Source organism: Myotis brandtii, unplaced genomic scaffold, assembly GCF_000412655.1.
Source record: "Myotis brandtii unplaced genomic scaffold, ASM41265v1 scaffold120, whole genome shotgun sequence".
Taxonomy (NCBI): Eukaryota; Metazoa; Chordata; class Mammalia; order Chiroptera; family Vespertilionidae; genus Myotis; species Myotis brandtii.
The window spans coordinates 503,671-526,454 of NW_005354174.1; the positions used below are offsets into that span (position 1 = coordinate 503,671).

The 22,784-nt window shown below is 40.0% G+C and overlaps 1 protein-coding gene across 1 annotated transcript in view; it reads left to right on the top strand.

Moving 5' to 3' along the window:
* The window catches only part of ACACA (acetyl-CoA carboxylase alpha), a 208,006-nt gene that overhangs the window by 135,584 nt on the left and 49,638 nt on the right, over window positions 1-22,784 (top strand). The window contains exons 42-45 of the mRNA XM_005858538.2: window positions 4,369-4,638; window positions 7,287-7,384; window positions 12,401-12,521; window positions 13,164-13,274. Of these exons, the coding sequence (XP_005858600.2) occupies window positions 4,369-4,638; window positions 7,287-7,384; window positions 12,401-12,521; window positions 13,164-13,274 (600 nt within the window). The remainder of the gene's footprint in view (window positions 1-4,368; window positions 4,639-7,286; window positions 7,385-12,400; window positions 12,522-13,163; window positions 13,275-22,784) is intronic.

Here is a 22,784-nt window from a genome sequence, read left to right on the forward strand (position 1 = left end):
TTATAAAATATGATCTGTGTTGTAGTATGGCTAAAATTTAGAGTCAGTTCTTATAAAATACGAAACTCCATTAATTTGGTGAGATTTTTTTCCCCTTAAAATTTTTTTTAAATGATGGAAATGTTTAAACGTATACTAGAGATAATAATATAAATTCCCATGTACCTGTCACCCAGTGGAGGTACTTGGTATCCTTTTTCAACTACTTTTTTGTTTTATAAAATGTTTAAGTTATCACTGCAATGCAAACATATTAAAGAAAATTTGGATAATGGGAAAAAACACACACAATCCCATCATCCTAAAATAACTATCACACACAATCCCATCATCCTAAAATAACTATCATCTCATTTTGCTATGTCCTTTATTTCTGTTTCCCACCCCCCCCCAAAAAAAAGTTAGTGTTGTAATATTTACTGTGCATTTACTATGTGCCAGGTACTGTTCTGAGGTTTACCGTGTGTTTAATCCTCACAAACTTACAGAGTAGGTTATTATTCCCCCGTTTTACTGATAAGGAAACTGAGATGCTTAGAAGGTAGTAACTTGCCTAAGGTTATGTGGAAAGAAAAGTGACTGACTCTCTATTCTGGCAGAGTCAGATTCTGTTAGATTTATGGTCTCCAAATCCGGCTTCTGAGACTGTGCCCTTTACCATCACACTATTTTGTTATTGTAGTATACATACAATTTTGTTATACCGCTTCCTCACATTTAGTATTACATCATGGGTATTTTTAAATGCTATTTATAGTCTTCATAGTCATTATTTTATAAGGCAGTTCAGATCAATAGCTATGACCTCACTAGCCAATTTATTTCCCTTCAAAAAAGTTTTCACGATGACATTTATTATTTTAACTTTTTGTCTTAAAATATTTTAATTTGTAAAAAAAGTTGCAAAGATAGTACAGAGAATGCCCATATACCCTTCAGCCAGCATCTCCTGATGTTTACATCTTATATAACCATGGTATAATTATAAAAACTAAGAAAGTAACATTGGTACAATACTATTAAATAAACTACAAGCCTTGTTTTGGATTTCACCGGGTTTTTCTAGTAATGTCCTTTTTCTGTTCCAGGATCCAATCCAGGAAACCATATTTTGCATTTAGGTTTCAATGACATGTATTTGTGTTATAGTTGATATTTATCTTTCCATAGTGTTTCAGCTAATTCATAACAGCTATAAGGAATGGTTAATTTTTCTGTGCCTTAGTTTTCTCATGGCAATAACAGCTGCTTTTGAGTTAATAATAGCTATTATTTGAGGATTTTTATAAGACAGTCTCTGTGCTAATCTAATGTGGTGTTCCTCGCAACAATCCCTCCAGAAAGATACTGTTATCCCATTTTAAAATTGGAAAAATTCAGACTAGACCAAGTTAAGTGACTGGTCCAAGGTTTTACAGCTAGTATAAAGCTGAGATTTGAACCAACACAGGCTGACACACCCAACTTAAACTTTTAACTACCATCATATTGGTCAACATTTAGTATAGTATAGCATGTAATAGATGTTCAGTTAATAGTAGCTACTAGTATTCTTGATATTTAAAAAAAATAAATAGTTGATTAATGTTTAGAACTGTTGTTCTGTGATCCCTAGAGATCTACTAGTATTCTTGATATTTAAAAAAATAAATAGTTGGTTAATGTTTAGAACTGTTGTTCTGTGATCCCTAGAGATATGGACAATGTTCTAAGCCCTTGGTGTTGACTGTTTTCCAAGTATCATTTTAAAAATGAAATGACTGTGGAATGAACAAATATTTATTACTCCCATATTATGTGTAGAGACCCTGCTAGGCACTGGAGGATATGATATAATGGTTCAAACTGGCAAGCTCAAAGCAGTCCTAGGCAGTATATGATTAATTATCAAATAAATTCTCTACATGAAGGTCTTAGTAGGAGATCAGAGAAGAAAGGGGTCACTTTAGGCTAGGGGAAGCTTTACTAAGGAAATGGAATTTGAATGAACCTTTTTGAATGGGTAGATTTAGATAGGTTGAGAGGAGAGAAAGGAACAAAACTTTGTATGATGCTAATTCTAATAGTTTGTACATCAAACCTATAGGTATTATTAATTTTGTATATGGGGACACTGAGGCACAATGAAGTAATTTTCACAAGTCACACAGTTAATAAGTGATAAGGCCTAGGTGTGAATGCCAGTTTGTTTGACTTCAAAGCCAATGCTACCATTATACAACCTGTCATTTGATTAGCAATAATATCTAAATTTTAATGTAAAATGAGCAATAGATGCTTTCTTAGATGTTTATCTCTTCCATTAAGGAATCTCACTATGCTAAGACTGGGCTAGCACTCTTCATTCTGTAAGGGTACGATTTTAGGGGAGAGGGGGACAGTCGATGAGGAATTAACTTTGGAAAGAGCATTGATAAAGAGTAGTGTGTTCTTGGTGCTGCTGGGTTGACACCTAATTAGAAGTCAATATTGCAAGCATAATGACCTGGCCAGTTGCTGAACTGACTGCCTGAGTGACACAGAGTCCCCAGGTAATAACAAAAGGTAAGAGTATTATTTGCCTGCCCAGTGCCACCTAGACACAATGTTTGCATTAGCATGCAAATGCTGAAGTAAATTCTTCAGGGCTTACATCTAAGCTGCTTCTGGCCTAGGTGGCTAAGGTTACTATATCACAAAATTTGGTGTAAAATGGGGTCTTTCTAACTACAAATGCATTTAGAGGAAATAGCTTTTCCTTCCTGAGTAACAAAAGAGATGTTGGGTTAGAGGGCCACGTGAGAAGGCAGGTAAAATATTTCTCCCCACACAGGCATTCTATTAACCAGCTTCTTAAAACCATGACCAAAATTACCCTGATATTTGGAGTTTCTCTGTACTATTTTTTTGGATTATCTGTTTCTCCTTCCTTTCTGTCCTTAATGAGCAGATAGACTAATATCTGATCTCAGAAGGTGATTGGATTTTTTTCTGTGTGTTATATCCATTTTTTGATTTGTATTTTGCCAATGGTATAATACTGTAAATAGCTTATATTCATCTGTAGTGCTTCATATATATATATTTCTTAGTGCCGAGAATCACAAATAGCTGTGTGGGAAGCTTCAACCAGCCTGATTACGGTAGATGTGCAATTGGATTGAGGATTGTGTACTCAGAGCTTATGATCACTGGCCCGGTTGAGTCTGGGTGATGCATGTGGCTTTCCAGGGATGCTGCTATTTACATCTGTTAATGGTCCTTCTTGATGGCCGGCTCCCCAATGAGGTGAAATGCAGCAGCCTGGGGATGAGGGACCATGGCTACAGATGTGGCTGGGCTCCATTAGGCACGACCAGGAATGCTCATCTGGTGGGCTTTTTGTTTGGGGGCGAGTACTGGGGGTGGGAAGGGAAAGAAGAGAGAAAGAAATGGGAGGGGGGATGGAAAACATTTATCCAGGTATAGGGAAACAGACAGGCAGACATGAAAAACTGCAGCTGTAACTGGAATGTGAGTGAACAGAAAAGAAACGGAATTAGCGAATAAACAAGTAGTAGGATTGACTAGTTCTCATATAGAGGGAGATTAAAAGAGGAGAGGGCTGTGAGGATTTGGGAAGAGACATGTCACCCCTGCCTTTTAAGTCAATATCATTTATTTGTGTGGCTGGTCAGATGCTGCTGAACAGAGAGAGCAGAGATTTACATAGATCATAGTGCAGCAAGAGATTAGTTCCTTGCATCCTTTGGTTTTCTGGTTCTGGGAGAAAGTGACAAGAGGTGCTCACAAGAATGCGATGCTGAGCTATATTAAATTCTTGCAGAAATGGAACATACCTGAAGCAAGCCAGTGAAGAATGTTGCTGTTATTCCTATCAAATGCTAGAGGACAGTAAAAGGATGCAGAATCACAAAAGTTATGCAGTCCATGAGAGGTGATCCTTTTCTTGTCCTTCCATATGTTGGAGATTTCTAGGAAAGAATCTCCAAAAAAAAAAAGAAGAAGAAAGAAAAATGAACTAGTGTCTTAGTAGATAGCGTAGTAAGTTCAGGAGTTCTGGATTTAATTCCCAGCGCCATGGCATTCTTCCACAGGGATTCTGAGTACATTTTGGCTTTGGTTTCTTTTTTGTTTTGTTTTTTACTTCTTTGAGCATGCCCAAAGATGGAATTGAGATAACTGAAGTACATAGGAAACCAGCTGTTTTCAACATGATCTAAAGAAATATGCTAGAATATGTGTTCTAGTTTGCCACAGGGAGCTTGGCTCTTTAGCAGTGTGTATGCACATCTACATGGTGGCTGTGTCCGATACTTTCAAGGGACCCGCAAAGAAAATCTGCATGTAAGAAGCTCGTATTTATTTGTTTGTTTTTTGCTTTTGCAGATTGGCATGGTGGCTTGGAAAATGACCCTTAAAAGTCCTGAGTATCCAGAAGGCCGAGATATCATTGTTATTGGCAATGACATCACATACCGAATTGGGTCCTTTGGGCCCCAGGAGGATTTGCTGTTTCTCAGAGCTTCTGAGCTTGCCAGGGCAGAGGGTATCCCACGCATCTATGTAGCAGCCAACAGCGGAGCAAGAATTGGATTGGCGGAAGAAATTCGTCACATGTTTCATGTGGCCTGGGTAGATCCTGAGGATCCTTACAAGGTACAAACTAAGGAAAAATAATACTTCAAGACACTATATGGTTATGCATATGTGTGTGTACATGTGTAGAGAGGTGGGGGAGAGGCAGAGGTTTAAATTTGAAAGCCAGTATTGATGGTGAACCATGTTGGAAACAAATTGTCTCTCAATACGTTCACCTGGTTTTTCCTCCATCTCTGAAGATATATTGCTGATTTTTTGGTTGAACACTATGTGAAATAGTAGGTATGTATTTAGCATGTGACATGCTAAACAAAAAAATGTCTGTCTTTAAACTAGTCCACTGTGACTTCTGGGACTTACGGTCAGTCATCAGCAACATCCCTTATATCCTCAGGTTCTTCTCTGATTGTTCTCCAGTCCATGTTCTACTTGAAACCTGCCTGTCCTTTAAATACACTGCTTCCTTTGTAGCCCTCTTAGGAACTGAGTGATTTCTCTGTTTTTGTATTCTCAAGCCTGGAAGGGGAACAGCATCTTCCTAGTGCCTCCTTGCTATTTACAGACCCTTTTCCCTCCTTTCTCTCTGAAAACCTCTGTCTTTGTCATCAAACTGTGCCATATTGCCGCTGCTCATTATTATAGTGTTCCCCAACCTTAGTCACTCCCTCTCAACCTTTGCCTCTTTTAGTTGCTGGGACATCCTAGCCTCTCATTCCCATAATCTCAATTTCAAGCTTCCCTTTCTTTGCCACTCCTCCATCCTATCTTTGCAGCTCACTTTCTTTAGTACCCAAGTCCAACAATCCTTTGAACCCACCAGGACCTACAACTATTAATCGTACTACCTTTCATCTGTTACTCACTTTTTCCTTACATTCTCATTTTATTTCTATCCAGCTTAAATTCTAAGGTCAATCATAGGTTAATTATTATAATCACATTATAGGTACCACCTTTCCTACACCCTCAACTTTTTTGCTTCTGTCTTCATTCTGCTTACCCTGTGCCTTTACAACCCTTGTTTAAATCCAGCTCTCTCCACCTATTCCCATACCTGAACCCACTTAGCTGAACATTGATAGAGAAAAATACAAAGTGCTATTGACTGGTCTTTACATTCAAGTTTACCAACCTTTTCAATGATAGTCTTGCATCTTCTTCTCTCTCCTCAAACCTCTAACACCTTCTTCTCCCATCCTCACTCTTAGCTGATGACCTTGCTGTCCAATTTACTGAAAAAAGAAGCAATTTGAAGACAGCTGTGCCCTTACTCTCCATTGTCTCTCTGAACTTTGGGAGAATGGTCCCTGCTCCTATCTAAGGCCAATGCCTCCTCTTGTTCACTTGATCCTTTCTCTTCTTGCCAACTTAAAGATGTAGGTCAACACTTCTCCTCCCAACCCCTTCTCCGCCCACCCACCCCTCATTTTCCCCCTCTCTACTGGGTCTACCCCTTTAGCATACAAATACTTACCTTGAACCCGCTAGGCACACTCATGCCTCAGCACTTTTGCACTTGTGGTTCCTTCTGCTTAAAATGTTTCCCCTCCCTCCCCCAATATCCTCATGTCTCATTTCTTCAGTTCTTCAGGTCTTTGCTCAACTGACACTTTCAATGAAGCCTACTTTGGTGATTTTCGGTTTTATTTTTTTCTTAAACATCATTCCCATTAACAGTCTATGTTTTACTTATTTAGGTTGTATGTGTTCTCTCTTACTAGAAGATAATTTCCATAAGGCCAGAAATTTTTATCTGTTTTGTTCGTTCCCGTTTTTCCAGTGCCTATCTTGCACATAATAGGCACTCAGTAAATATATGCTGACTGACATATTAATGACACTCCGTGCTACAAAGTGTTCTCGTCATAAGTCATGCAAAATCAATGGCAGATTCATGTCTCTTCCATATTATGCTCACTGTGTCTGCCTAAATGTAGCTTCTAATTCATTGAGTTAAATGGTGGGCATAATTTCTCAGAGTATTTAAAATGTTTTTCTCTGTTTACTTTTTTTTTGGCTGAGTGACTAATTCACTTAAACACTCTATCATATAACTCTACTTTATACGTGAGTATATATTTGTATGTATAAAAGTAAATCAATTATGAAATGTTAGTATAATTTTTAAAATGTAAATTGGCATTAGGAGTTGTTTATTTAAAAAAGAAAAAGGCTTGAGTTCAGTGGTTACTGATTATTAGCACTGCATAGACTTCTGATTTTAATATTGAATATCCAATATTGTGATTCTTTCAATTATCCCATACCCATTTATATTTTTACTAGAGGCCCGGTCCAATTATCCCATACCCATTTATATTTTTATGATATTATGGATTTGAGAAAGTGAAACATAGTAATTCACATAATTCTTTAATTTTGTGTTTATGTCTTTAATAGAGGTGTCACTGGAGATCAGAAAGTGACCTTTTAACCCTAGTGAAAATGAAATAAATGGAATACACTTGGCATTGTAGCTATAAGACATCTTGTTTTCAAGGACAGACAGTCAGTGACTGGAGAAATAGGCACTTCCATCTTTCAAAGGAGAACTGTCTATGCTAGTAATCTATTAGACAGTAACTCTAAGAAGTGATGTGGCAATTTAAAGCTAGCTTTGGAACAAGCTGCATTATGCATGCTTTGCTGTGTCTTCTGGTTATGTGACAATGGCAGATAATGAGTTAACTATTTGTGCTTCACAGGGATACAAATATTTATATCTGACCCCTCAAGATTATAAGAGAGTCAGTGCTCTCAACTCTGTCCATTGTGAACATGTGGAGGATGAAGGAGAATCCAGGTAGGTATATATGTATCAGAATAATTTGGCCCTGGATTAAAGGAAGGAGAACATGATTATTTTTTCCTTACTGTCCTGCTATTCATGACCTTGAAGAGCAATGAAGATTGCTTGTTACATATTTAGAGGTTTTAGGTTTGTATTTGAGGTCTGCCACTTATTAGCTGAAAAACCTTAATTATATTTATAATATTTATTCATTTTATAAAAGTCAGAACATGTAAACAATTATGAATAAAAAATAAAAATCAGCTACAATCCTACCTAGAGACACAATATTTTTAAATTTATTTTTTAATTACAGTTTACATTCAAAATTATTTTTTATTAATTTCAGGCATACAGCATAGTAGTTAAAAAATCATATATCTTACAAAGTGGTCTCCCACTGATATTTTAAGTACCCACCTTGTATTGTACATAGTTATTACAATATTATTATTATTTTTTTATAAACATTTAATCACCTTTATTTATTTATTTTTTGTTTGTTTTTGTTAATCCTCACCCGAGGATATTTTTCCATTGATTTTTAGAGAGAATGGAAGAGAGAGGAAAAGACAGAGAGAAACACCGATGTGAGAGAAACACATCGATTGGTTGCCTCCTGCACGAGCCCTGACCAGGGCCCGGACTGGGGAGACCAAGGTACATGCTCTTGACTAGAATCGAACCCAGGACTCTTTGGTCCACAGGCTGATGCTCTATCCACTGAGCCAAACCGGCCAGGGCTATTACAATATTATTGACTATGTTCCTTATGCTGTACTTTTTTTACATCCTCGTGACTGTTTTGTGACTACCAGTTTGTAGTTCTTAATCCCTACACCTTTTTCACCCAGCTCTCCAACCCCTCACTCCTCTGGCAATCATCAGTCTACTCTCTATCAATGAGTCTGTTTCTATTTTCTTTGTTCTTTTATTTTGCCGAGAGACACAATTATTAAAGTGCAGTATATTCTTGCTTTCTTTTCTATATGTATTTTTCCCCTAATAATTGGGCTGTAATAGGAAAACTTTTGTTAATTTGTTCTTTTCACTAAAAATTATTTTGGGAAAATTTTTGTATATTAAAAAATATTTGAGAATATGATATTTTATGGTTTCATAGTATTTCATTGTAATGAATATAACATAAATGAACATTCAGACTATTCCAAACTTGAACTGTTAATCTCCCTGGGCTGAGCATTCTGTTATATAAACTTTTAGGAATATCTCTATTTCCTTTGGGTTAATTTCTGAAAGTGAATTACTGGTTTAAAAATATATCCATTTTAAATATTTTTTGATGATTTCAGATTGCACTCCCACCGGTAGGTTATAATACTATTTGTTTCTCCTCTTTAATTTTTCTCCACCCTTGCCAACATCAATTATTGTTAATTAATAAAATAGCATATAAACAATTTGTCATTTTAACTGGTATTTTTTTTATTACCAATGAAGTTGGTTAAAGCAAGTTGTTTTTCTTTTCTGAGCTTTAGTTTCCTCATCTGTAAGGTGAAGGCCAAGTAAACTAATATATGTAAAGCCCTTAGCACAGCACTGAGCACATACTAAGCCAGGGGTCCTCAAACTACGGCCCGCGGGCCACATGCAAATACAAATATTGTATTTGTTCCCGTTTTGTTTTTTTACTTCAAAATAAGATATGTGCAGTGTGCATAGGAATTTGTTCATAGTTTTTTTTTAAACTATAGTCCGGCCCTCCAACGGTCTGAGGGACAGTGAACTGGCCCCCTGTTTAAAAAGTTTGAGGACCCCTGTACTAAACAGTTAAAAATCCTGACTGTTGCTGTTACTGTCTTTAATAGTGGAGGTGGTGTTATGTATCTCACTGGATTGTTGTGAGGATCAAAAATGATATATATGAATGTGTTTTGTTAATTGTATTGCACTATGTAAAGATTTTTATAACACTAGAGGTCTGGTGCATGAATTCATGCACTGGTGGGGTCCCTCTGGGTGGCCTGCAGGAATCGAGCCAAAACCCGCAGTCCAACGCCGCCTGCAGCTCCTACCTGCCGCTCCCACTCATCCCGGCCCCACTGTGCCTGCCACGGGCTTGTGCCCAATCAGTCCCGATCGGGTGAGGCTCACGCTGCCACAACAGCGCTTGCCTGCCATGAACCCTGCATCTGGCGCCCTCCCAAGGGGAGTGGCCTGTGGGATCGGGCTGAAACTGGCTCTCCGACATCCCCCAAGGGGTCCTGGATTGCGAGAGGGCGCAGGCCAGGCTGAGGGACCCCACTGGTGCACGATTGGGCCAGGGAGGGACTGCGGGAGTGCTCTAGGGCGTGTCTAGCCCATCTCGCTCAGTCCCGATTGGCCAGACCCCAGCAGCAAGCTAACCTACCGGTTGGAGCATCTGCCTCCTGGTGGTCAGTGCACATTATAGTGACTGGTCGACCAGTTGACTGTCCCCTGGTTATCAGTGCACGTCATAGCAAGCGGTTGAGCAGCCTTAGCATATAATTAGCATATTATGCTTTGATTGGTTGTTCAGTTCTACCATTTGGTCTATTTGCATTACGCTTTTATTACATAGGACTAGAGGTCCGGTGCACAAAATTCATGCACTGGGGAGAGAGGGCGGTCCCTTAGCCCACCTATGCCCTCTCACAGTCTGGGACCCCTCTGGATGTCCAGCTGCCGTGGGGAGTGGACCTAATTCAGCAGTCAATCATCCTCCATGCAGTCCGGGACCCCTCTCTCCTTACTGCCTGCCTGCTCACTGCTCCTTACCGCTCGGCTTGCTGCTCCTTAGCACTGCTGCAGAGGTGGGAGAGGCTCCTGCCACCGCTGCTGTGCTGCCAGCCATGAGCCTGGCTTCTGGCTGAGCGTCACTCCCTCTGTGGGAGCGCACTGACCACCAGGGGGCAGCTCCTGCATTGAGCATCTGCCCCCTGGTGGTCAGTGCGCATCATAGCAACTGGTCGTTCTGGTCGTTCAGCCATAACAGTCCCTTAGGCTTTTATTATATAGATTAAAATTTGATACTACTTTAAAGAATGGTAGCCTCAATGATAGAAAACTCAGATCATAGAGCAGAATGTAGGAAATTTTCACTCTTTTTCATGTAATACAATGGAAGAAGAGGGCACTTAACAGATCATGAACACCTGTGAAGTAATGTGCAGTCCTTAGAAGGGAAAAGATCTGCTTTGCAAGGAAAGCTGACTGGGTCCTTGATTGTTTGTGACTATATGGCTTGTGAGCCTTATAAAAAGAACACATAATCTCCCTCTTCCCTCTGCCAAATTAATGTGGCTCATTAATTTCTTAAAGAAGATAAGCTTTACCTGTAATGTAACTCTAGAAGCTAGAGTCTAGATACAGAGCCAAAGTAAGAATTGGAGAATTTTGGGGAGAAGCTAAAAATAGAAAGGCAAGGGAAACTGGAAAGCAGAGATGCAAAGTCACAAACCAATAGCAAAGGCAAAGAAAAGGAATTGATGGAGGGCTCGAAGTAAAGAAGGGAGCAGAGAAATATGGGGGCAAAAAAAAAAAGTAGTTTAAGAGCCACTATGGGATACTTATTTATTATTTCAATTTATAAAACTATGCCCAGTGCCAAGCCATCTGGGTACACATGGAACAATAAATAATATATGCCCATCTCTACTTCTAACTTTGTATTTTTCCTTTCTTTTATTAGTTGCATTCCCCATCTCCCATTTCCCATTATCAGTTATCACTCCTAATCCCCTGCCAAGAAGACAGATGAGTGGTTCCCTCTGGGTCCACAGGATGCTTTCTGGACAAGTTGGCCAGCATTTCACTTCTACACACATTCCACCTGCCCCTCCAGAGGCCTGTAGCCAGGAACCTTTGTGCATACACTTGATATTTACAGAGGAGTAGGGATAGGAGTGCATTGTCTTGACTTTCCCCTGCATCCCTGTCTTAGAAAGAGAGAGAATTTTTGACCTTAGAAATTGGGCTTATCATTCTCACTACACCTCTGGATTTTCTTGTTCCTATGTAACATTTATCAAAAATTGATGATTTAATGGCTATTGCTTATTGTAGAAATGTGCATTGATTCTGCCTTTAAGAAATCTTTTCTAGAAATTTGTTCTAAAATCTGAGTGCCATCTATGTGGCAAACCCTCCCCTTGTTGCTTTAATTTAACTCGTGTCAACTCTTAGAGGTAGGTACTGTTATCCCATTCCCCATTTTATAGAAATTACTGTTATCACCAAAGTCACATTGATGTGTGTGTCAGAGCAGGGATTTAAATCTATCTACTTAGTAATACTTTAAGCAATAAAACAATTAAAAAAAATAAATCTATCTACTTAATTCTAGATGTTGCTCTTTATTTTATACCATACTAGAGGCCTGGTGCACAAAATTCATGCATAGGTGTGGTCCCTAGGCCTGGCCGGCAATCGAAGCGTGAGCATCTGGTGTAGAAGGGCAGGTCCCAGCTGACCTCTGGGCCCTGGGACCCCTGGGTCCCTGTGCGCCCCCCTCCGCCTGAGTATTCAGCCTCTGCCCAGCTCCCTCAGTGACTGGGAGCTGGGCGGTGGCCCCATTCCCCGCCGCTGCCGCTCGTCACCATCTGCGGGGCAATCGGTGGGGTGATCGGGCCCCACTTGCACCCCCCTTGGCCTGGCCCCGCCTGCTCATCTTGCCACGGTCCCACTCTCGTTGGGGCCCATTGGGGCTGGCAGCACCCCTCCACTGCCCCGCTGCCAGGGCCCCATTGCTGATTCCTGCCGTGTTCCACGCCACCCCCTGGTGGTCAGCGCACGTCATAGCAAGCGATTGAACTCCTGATCGAAGGGACAATTTGCATATTAGGCTTTTATTGTATAGCATTGCATCTAGACAAAAGAGGAACCAAGATACGAAGGAAAGATATATGAATAAAGATTATAGGTTATATATAAGCTTCCAGAATGCTTTCTGTATGCTTTTAGTAGCCTGTTAATGGTGATTATTCTTTTAAAAGATTGTTGCTATTGTATTAAACCGTCATAATTTGGCATGTCTGTATCCAATAGGTACAAGATAACTGATATTATTGGGAAGGAAGAGGGACTTGGAGCAGAGAACCTTCGAGGTTCTGGAATGATTGCTGGAGAAACCTCATTGGCCTATGATGAGATCATCACCATTAGCCTGGTAAATCTTGCCTGAATGTGAAATTTTTGAAGAGCTGACTGTGTAGCTGGGATTTCTTTTTTGCCCCATCCCTGCTTTCAGTCCAAAATGAGAGCATTTCTTCAAGTTTTTATATCTGCAATTTGATTTTAATTGTACATAATCATGGGAAGATAGGATAGTGTAAACAATTGAATTTCTCAGATAAACCTGATATCTACTTTTAGCCTTTAGTTTAATTTATTTCTCTAAATATTCTATCAGAGTTTTAACAGCTTAAATTTCTTCTCCTCTTACTACTTTCTTTGTTCATACCTCTAATATCAGTGCCAAGCATTTGTGAAATGGGCAAAAATATGAGACATAAAGGGGCTAATATTTGAGTCATTGTATGAGTTCTATATCTTCTTTTCCTTGACCAGGAAATTTCTATTTTTAATATTGTTATTAGCACATTAAGCGCCCAGCTTGTTTTGTCTTCCAGACAGAAAGTATAGTGTCAGTCATCCGTGACTGACTGGGCGCTTGACGTGTTAAACAAACTTTATAAAAGCAGTATTTTTTTTTTCCTGTTAATGTGAGTTTTACATATCTGTGCCTTAGTTTTTACAACTTAGGAGGGGATATAAATATGTGACTTGTAGATTTTTATTTTTTTTTAAGGTTACATGCCGGGCCATTGGAATTGGGGCTTACCTTGTCCGGCTGGGACAGAGAACCATCCAGGTTGAAAACTCTCACTTAATTCTGACAGGAGCTGGGGCCCTCAACAAAGTAAGTTTCTAGAGAGGTTGACAGAAGTATCAAGCTGTCTGAAGGTTACTGCAAATTCTTGATTCAGGATCCTGATTGGGAGGATGCCATGCAAGCCATGCCTTCCTCAGTCTGTCTTTTCACCTTTCCTTCCATCTTCCCTAACCATTGCCTTGCTTGCCTGTTCATTCATTCATTCAACAAATATTTTGAGTATCTACTATGTGCTGAGCACTGTTTCAAGCCCTGTGGATATGTTAATGAACAAACCGTATAAAACTCCTGCTCCAAAGAGTTTACATTCTAGTGTTTTTCTAGAAAGAGAATTAATTGAATGCTTCAATTCTGCCCTCCCTCCCTTTTTCTCATCTATGAGTAAGGGAAATGATATCTATGTCCAGACATAGAGCTGTTCTCTGAAACTTCCTCTGAATGTGTTGAGGATATCAAGTTTTAATGTGTTGAGAAATCTGTGAATGTACCTCTCAAAAAGGGCATGTAACATGGTTCCTTGTACATAGACGAAGTACTTGGACAATATTGAATGGAAAGATGGGTGGATGGATGGAAAGATTGCTGGGAAAGAGTGTAACATAGAGGTTTATCTTCCCTTCAAAAGAAAAGTTTGTGCCTTTTCAGTCTAAGCTCATTGGGGCTTTTCCCAAGGGGGATATAAAAAGGTATGGTGAGGTCACTTCTTGTAAGAGTGAAAACTACTACCTAAGAATACCTGAATATACAAAGGACAATGTAATTTGACTTCTTTGCAGGCATAGGAAAATTATTTTCTCTCCAGAGCCTAGGAATATGTAATAGTCTGGGACTGGCTGGCTGACCTTATACAACGCATATAACCTCTCAGCTCCTCAACTTCTTTATCTATCAAAGGAGGATAATTTACATTTTTAAATAATACTGTGGAGATCAAATGAGAAAACATAAGTACCTAGTACTTGGCATAAAGTGCTGGCCCTCATTACAATTTCAGTTCCCTTTTCCTCTCTCTTACGTAGTTTGGTGATTGAGCTTGTGGAGTTACACACATGCTAAATTGTATTGGATAATGTATTTACCAGACATGCACTAACTTTTTATCAAGCCTTGACCTTCAGGTAGAAGAGTAGGAATTAAGTGTCCTATCCTATCACTCCCATTTAGAAAATGTTGATAGTTCCATTGGTCCAATTAGCTTTTGTTGATGTCAGAAATGAGAAGAATGGTTTGATGTGATCAGCTTGTTCTCTGCATTAATGTGTCCTTCTCTGGGCTTGCCTTTCTCTCCAAGGAAAGGCAAAGATTGTGAACTGCCAATAGTGAAGGAAATAATTCCAGTGGGAGAAACTGCTAAATGTTCTACATTTTTAAGTTGCTCTTTTGCATATTTTCTTAGGATACAATACTGACGAATGTTGAAGGGAGTTGTTGATTCCATTATTTGTGAGAATAGAATTTAAAGAAGACACCTGTATTTCCATAATGTTTCCGTGCCTCAACAAAGAGCTAATTTCTGAAATGTATCTTAATTTCAGTGAGTTTATTTTCTCCCTGATACTATGTTTACACAAAGAATATTACAAAAAGCAAAAGTTTTGTTGGGGTGTTGTTGCTCGTTTTTTGTTTTTATGGCTAAAAACTGGCATGAGTGCCTTTAAGAAAGCTTTAAGGATTTTTTTCTTCAAATCTGGTTAAATTGTTCCAAACAAATTCATCATATTTACCATCTTCTTAGCCTACGGGGCTGCTTGTTAAAGGAGAAGTCCAGTTGCAGGAGAAAAGACAAGTGAAGCTGCAGCTGTAGCTCAACAACAGTGCTCATTTCCAGGAGGACATGATCATTTGTGGCTGAAGGGAATGATCAGTTATAGAGGTTGCCTAATCCTGCTCCTTCCGCATCTCTGTTTTCATGTCAGTGGCCTCTTAAGTATAGGGTCATGTTGCTGGAGGACACACGATTTCATGCAGATTCATTAAAAATGTCCTATCTGCCCCTTTGCCCAGTGATGGCGAACCTTTTGAGCTCGGCGTGTCAGCATTTTGAAAAACCCTAACTTAACTCTGGTGCCGTGTCACATATAGAAATTTTTTGATATTTGCAACCATAGGAAAACAAAGATTTATATTTTTGATATTTATTTTATATATTTAAATGCCATTTAACAAAGAAAAATCAACCAAAAAAATGAGTTTGCATGTCACCTCTGACACGCGTGTCATAGGTTCGCCATCACTGCCTTTGCCTGTCAGGCATGAGAAAGGAAACTGTACGGAGCTACATGCTCAGATTGCTTCCTCTGTCTTTCTGTGCACTGGTGACTTTCCACATCTCTGTTTGCCTTTCTTTCTGTAAGAATCTCTCTCACAGACTCTGGGTGTGCAGGTCACTTAAGTACATGTCTCTTCCCGTGTGAGTGCTGGTCTCTCTGTCTCTTTGTGTCTATCTTGCTTCTAGATCCCTCTTTCTCTGTGTGTGCCTCCCTGAGTATCCATGTGTGAGGACGTCTTTGTGTGTGTCTGAAGCACTGTAGAGCCAGCCTCCTTAAGCCTTGACTATTTTGCTCGTAGTATGTGTGTGACTGTGTGAAGTGGAAATGTACGTGGTATATGCAAGCTTTAAGACGGAAAACATTTGACCCCCACCTTTTTGAGTCTTCATCCTTTATGTTAAACATTGGGGTGAAGAAAAAGAAGGGAGGGGGTGTGCAGAGGTTGTAGGGAAAAAATCTGTGTGTGCAAGTGCCGATCCCGTTGACCCCTTTGAAAATTGAAATAATGATAATGCGCGTCTCCTGACTGCATCAAAGTATCAGCACATCAAAAGCCAGGAGGCATGAAATGCAAATGATAAAGTGAAAGCAGATGGATTGTGCATGATCGCCTGATGCCCAATGAATTTTAAAAGGTGCCGGTTTGCAAATGGGGGGGTACAGATGAGGGGTGGGGGGACTGAAATAAACACGTTATCCCTGCAATTTTTTTGTTCTTGATGCTCACCCCTGACAATATTTTTTCACACTTGAGTGAACACCCACTCCATCTCTCTCTCTCTCTCTCTCCCTTTTCCCCTCTCCCTTTCTCTCTCTCCCCACCCTCACCAACTCCCCCTGCCCCATCCCCCGCCCCTTACACATCTCAGGTCATGTCGCTGCAGCTCCGGTGGAAATAATAAGATATAAACCACGAGGTTGTTATTTGCATAGAAATAGCATGGAGCCCCAGGCAGCAAGGGAGAAGGACACAGGGATCATTTGTCTAAAATTTTAATGAAAACTTTTGCTGAGGCAGATATTTTTTTAAAACTTTCTTTCTCCCTGCTTTTCTCCCCATCCCCACCCCCCTCAAACCCCATCTCTGATTTGACTTAACATGATTCAATCTGAAGAGAAAGGGTGAAAGGATTGACAGTCCACATAGCATATTCCCGTAATGCAGCAACATGTCAATTGTTTATTCCTTTAATAGATATGAAGCTGGAGACACACACATTTCCAATTTAATACAGTGCATGTATGTGTCCAGCCTTTATGGCTACATTCCATCTCAGTATACACATGGTTGTGTCCCGTCGTTAGCCAACCTGTTTTAATTAGTTTAGACCTTCCTACCTTTTGCTTCCAAAGACTATTCCTTTTTAAAGGATTTCTTTTTTGTAGCCAACAGGAGTAACCTGCATATAAAGTAAGAATATTCCCATAGTTTCCTGTTCTTTTACTTTCAGTGGTTTTACTTACACGTTTTATTCACGAGCACCAAGTTTTGCCACCGTGTCTTTTGTTCTAAAACCAGAAAGTGCTTCCCACATTTGTATTTTTATCCTTTCCCCTTGTGATCTCTGTGTTTATGTATTCTCTTTTTCTGTCTGTCTTGCTCTTTGTTGCCTGCAGTTATTTGTAAAATGTTACCAAGTTGAGGAGAGAGACAATATCTGGGTTTTCTTGAGTGCTGCAGAAGCAGATTTGACATTTGTACTACAGGCAGTGGGCTGGTGATTAAAGGCAGTCTGGGTGACTTTATTGGAGACTTAAAATCAAGAACATCTGTCTGGCTCCTTGCTACCTTCTGGGTGGGCTAGTGGTGTCAGAGCCATTTATAGGTGAAGGCTAAAACAGTAAGAGGTAAAGTGACTTGTTTCCATTGACAGAAACTAGATCAGCGTTAGAACATGAACTTCACGTCCCCAAGTTTCAATTAAAATGGGCTCAGTCCTTGTGTCCATAAGGCCTGAAACGAGAAGGTAGTCCGGTCATTTTCCTTCTTGTCCAAATGTCATGAGAGTGATGACATAAATAAGAGAAGCTTCTACGGCCTGCTATGCCATGTCACTCAAAGTAGTAGATCATCGGTTCCCAGCTCTACAAACCGTAGGCTGTGAGTGGCAGATTCCTCAAAATGCCTCGCTGAGTGGGTGAGGGCAGATTTGATGGATGTGACAAACTACCCTTCTTGGCCTGGCAGAGGCAGTGACCTATGTGCTTGGGGAACTGGTGATAGACCTGTAAGGGGCTGAGACAATTTGTAGAGTCAGGTGCCACTGGCAGTAACTTTCCAATTTACTTCTCTTTCCCCACAACTCCTCCTCTTCGTTTCTGTTTAGTATGTTAAACACAATTTCAGGTGGTAGATAAGGCTGGAAGGACCTCGTATTGTAAGGGGCACTGATGTAGACTAGAACCTTCTAGTTCTCAGCCCATTGCCTCGGACTTGGTGAGAGCTCTCTCTGTACACAGAGAAATCAGAATTTGCAGTTTATGGCTTGTCCTCTGGACAGTAACTGTCTATGGAAGTAAGGCCTGTGCCAATGGCTATGATAGATGGGTTATAGATCATTCAGGAGGTTTGATTTGTGACTTCCTTGTGATAAGCATTTTAAAGCTTCTGATTTAGGGGGGAAACATCCCATAATCTCATCCCCTTAGCAAAATCAGGCCCCTATTTCTGCTCCATCTGCCAGGGAAAAAGAAAGTATATGATGGGTGTGGCTAGGACTATATGTGAGGCTGGTAGATACATATTATAATGTATCTTCCCAATATGCAATGTGAAGTTGCTGACTATTGGGTGCAGTGTCAGAGATCCTCCCATGAGCTTGTAGCACCAGGGGCCTATACTGTACATTCTGCATATTCACCATGACTCTGTGACACACATCGTAAGAGTCATGGAAGCTCAAGAAGGGAAGGGGAGCTTTAGCCCTCGTATGAGGCAGCATTGTAACTTTCACATAACTTAAGGAGGTGGCATGATTAAAACATGGACTCTAGAGCCAAACTACCAGGTTTAATTCCTGGCTCTACCACCTAGTAGTTGTCTGACCTCGGACAATCTACTTAACCTTTTCGGGTCACAGTTGTATTAACTGTAAAATGTTGATAATAATAGTACCATCTACCAGGTTCTTTTGAGGATTAAATGAGTTAATGTAGGTGAATCACTAGCACTGTGGTCTTCCCTGGGATGCATTTAGGGTCCTTTATCATTGCAACTCATTATCCAGGCCCAGGAAAGAAAATACAAACACAACATTCTCTATACTTTCTGATCCTTTGAAAGCAAACATTCCTTTAAGAGAATGTTAGATGTCAGTCCTCACTGTACCAGTACATTCATGTATTGACTTTCCCAATAGATGTTATCTAAAGACAATCACCGCACTTTGGAAAGACATTAACATGAGAGGCACCATGTTCAGTCCTGATAGGGTAGTATATGTGTCAGTCATCTGTCTACAAGAGTCCCCAAGGACTTGTTGGTACAATAGCCCATAATCACTCTAAGGATCAGTCCAGCAATTTGCATTTTTAAAAGTCCCTAACTACCTATTTTCACGATGGACAGTCCCTGTACTCCCGAAGCTCCAGATGGGATCACTCTCCTTTTCTAAAGAGGGCATTTGCGCTTCCTTTCTCAGTGAGCCCTGCTGTAGCATTATGAATGAGTTCTCAGAATTGCAGTGAGAACATCTCCTTAGTTTTCAAGCTCTTCCCTCACTCCCCCCGCAACACACACACACACACACACACACACACACACACAGACAAAATATGGGCAAATCTGGCCCTGTTGTTGGGGTTTTGTTTGTTTTTCACTTGATATTTCTCAAGTTTGGTAGAAAACTGTATCAAGTATGTGTGACTCAATTAGTGACTCATAATCTGTCAGCAGCCTGATCCCGAGCTCTCTGGTTTGGGGAAATTGCAGGATGGATTCATCATTTAGAGCTCCATTGTAGAAGTCGCTTCTCCTTCTCTAAGTCAGCCCCATGTAGGTTTGATGGTTTAGACTTGGAAAACCTGCAATAAGTATCGGTCCAGATCTTCTAGGTGAAGTGAAAGCTCTGAGGCCCTACTGGGCATTGGATATAAACTCAGTAATGGTCATGTTGGACAACCTTAGATTATTCCCCTCCATTGTAAAGCAACTTTGGGCTTTAATCTATTTGAACCTCAATTTCCTCTGTAAAATCTTTCCTCCTTAAGGTGAAGACCAGAGGACCTATTAACCTTAAATTCTCTTTACTTTCTAGTATTCTGTTATGCTGTGAAGATGGACATTGATTTGTAGGCAGGGAACCATGTTAGGCTGTGACAGGGAGAGGATAGATTGGAGGACGAGGTGTAAAAAATTTACTGCATGTTAGGATATTATATATTAGTGAGATTACATATTAGTGATATGTAAAATTATTACATACTAGTGAGGTTAGAAGTAGAAGTTGTAAAGTATAATGGTTTCACAATTTAAAAATATTGTTTTTTATCCATATTACAGAAGAATAAATGCCGTGTGGTGGTAGTGGTGTCCATGATGACAAGTGCCCATAGAGTTATAATTGTTGGGAGTGGAGGATCCTCTAAAAGTCCAGCCCCTGAACTGTTGTTTGTATATCCTCTGTAATACCATTGTCAAATATTCATTTAATTATTCTTGAAAAACTCAACTGAAGGGAAGGTCAGTACTTTTTGAGCCAGACCCTTTGATCTCTATAAAGTTCTTCCCTGTTTTTAGCTAAAGGCTTTTTCTCTATACAGGCAGGCTAATTCCTCTTAAAACGTAGTGTTCAAAATTAAGGAAACAACTCCCAGTTTTATGGTCTAACCTACGTAGAACTGAATGGAACCCAAATCTTTCTCATGTACTTTTGCTTTCAGAGTCTGGCCTTGTCTCAAGAACAAATGTAGTAAAGATGAAAATGCTATTCAAAGATAGAAAAGAAACTGGGTTTATAAATAATGTACTTGCCAACTAAAATGAAATTTCTAAAAAAAAAAAAAATAGCAAGTACAAGAGAAACAGCTAAAACTGAACACCACAGTAAAATACTGTGTGGAACCCTAGGGGACTGATGCACAGTGGCATAATCAGGCTTTCCGATCGCCTGCCTACTTGAAAGTCAGGATCCTTATACACCAGTGATTTTCAACCTTTTTCATCTCATGTCACACATAAACTAATTACTAGAATTCTGTGGCCACCAAACACTATATTTTTGGCTGATCTGACACCATAAAAAAGGTTTAATTTTGGTTCATTCACACTGATGGCTATTGTTGTGTTGACTCTCATCTTTTTTAAAATTTGACAATCTAAGGGGGAAAAGGTCAATCTAAGGGGAAATACCTAACTAAATGGCCAGGTATTGCATGATTTAGAAATTCTTGTAGCACACTGGTTGAAAATTACTGTGATACACAATTGGAGGATAGGTATTTTTGAGTGCTGTATATTTAGGTACATAATACTCATCGGTTCAAGGTTTGGTGGTACTTCTTTCAGGAATCAGTCACATGATGTAGACTGAGGTGGTCTAAAGCTCTAAGGGCACACACAACCTGAAATGTTAGAATGAGCAGTCTCTTGCTCACTTTGTGGACCTCCATAATATCTCTGTCCTACCTCCAGAGTGTCCATTCCAACCTCCAGGATTGTGCTGCTTCCTGAGTATTGGAATGAAGAAGTGCCTCTACTTCACAGGTTTTGTGGCATGTAGGGTCGCTACACTTTTTGCTCCTAATAAAACATTGTCTCTGAACTCAAACTAAGTGCCCTCTTAGGACTATGAACATGTCCCCTTAGGCAGAATGGTTCATCTTCTTCATTTTCCTGTCAGTCATATGTTATACCTTCTTATGCTGGATCTTCTTCACCTTCTCTCTTTCTGCAAATGCTCATAGCTCTGTCTTTGCAAATTAGTGTTCACTTGAAGCTTTGCTATTCCTTCTCCCCTTAACCTTTCTTTTCCCCCAACCCCAGCCTGAAACCCAAGTAAATTAGCTTCTCACCTCTGCCCCCCAGTTAAAAAAACAACAACACACCCATATTCCTCCAACAGTGTCTGTTCTTGAATTTGCAGTCTGCAGCCATCTCCAATAACCATCAGGCTGTCAGCTTTGCAGCTCCCCACTACCTCCCACCTTTCCACTACCTCCCACCTCCCCCATCACTCACCAGAGGAAAAAGAGAGCCAGAGCAAGAGCTTGAAATATATCATGCAATAGTGTATCATGAATTTGTTGTGAATCACAGCAGTGAAGCAGGTTTATTTATTTCTGAGACCTTAAATCAATACAAAGTAGGTCTCTTAGTTCTGAAGCTGGGATGGAGTGTGAAAAAATGAGCCCATTGTACTCTTAAAACTTTGGGGAAAGGAGATGACAGCTATATAATTCCATTTACCAGGCACTAGGGGCTTTAATGTGAAGGTGACAGGGAGCTCTTTGTGCATTTAGAGCACCATATCTTCTAAATAAAAGATCTGTAGACTTGATAGTGGAGCATAGCTCCGAGTTTAATAATCTCCAAGCATTAGACCGAGCCAATATGTTCCCAAGTCAGAAAGATCCCCCCTAAACACTCATAAATTAAAAGTGCAAGAACTGCACACATTGGTAGATTAGAAATGCAAGGACTCCAGTCTTTTCTAGAAGGAAGATAGACCTGGGCCCTGGCTGTGCACAGACTGCTGTGTGAATATGATAAAGACTGTGGAAACGAGACTGTTTAGAAACCTGCCTTCTGCCTGTTCATTTGTATGTTCCCTATGCGTGGATCCAAATCTAGTTATGTTCCCTTTCATTCAGAGTGGCCATCTTCACAGTCTAATCAGCTAAAATGTACACAGTTCGGTGTGTTGAATTGCGAAAGGAGAAGCTTAAAGTTTACCATGCCCAGGTTTCAAGTTTTTGTTTTTTTCTGGTTGATTCTTTTCTTTTTAATTAAATCTTTATTGATGAAAGTATTACATATGTCCCCTTTTCCCCCCACATTGACCCCTTCTAGCCTGCCCCTGCCCCCTGCCCCAGGCCTTCACCACCCTATATGCATACAAGTTCTTTGGTTGATCTCTTCCCAGCCACTCAAACTCCCCCATCTTCCCTCTGAGATTCTGCGATCTGTTCTATGCTTCTGTCTCTGGATCTATTTTGTTCATCGGTTTACTTTGCTCATTAGATTCTACATATGAATGAGGTCATGTGATACTTGTCTTTCTCTGACTGGCTTATTTCGCTTAGCATAATACTCTCCAGGTGTCTCCAT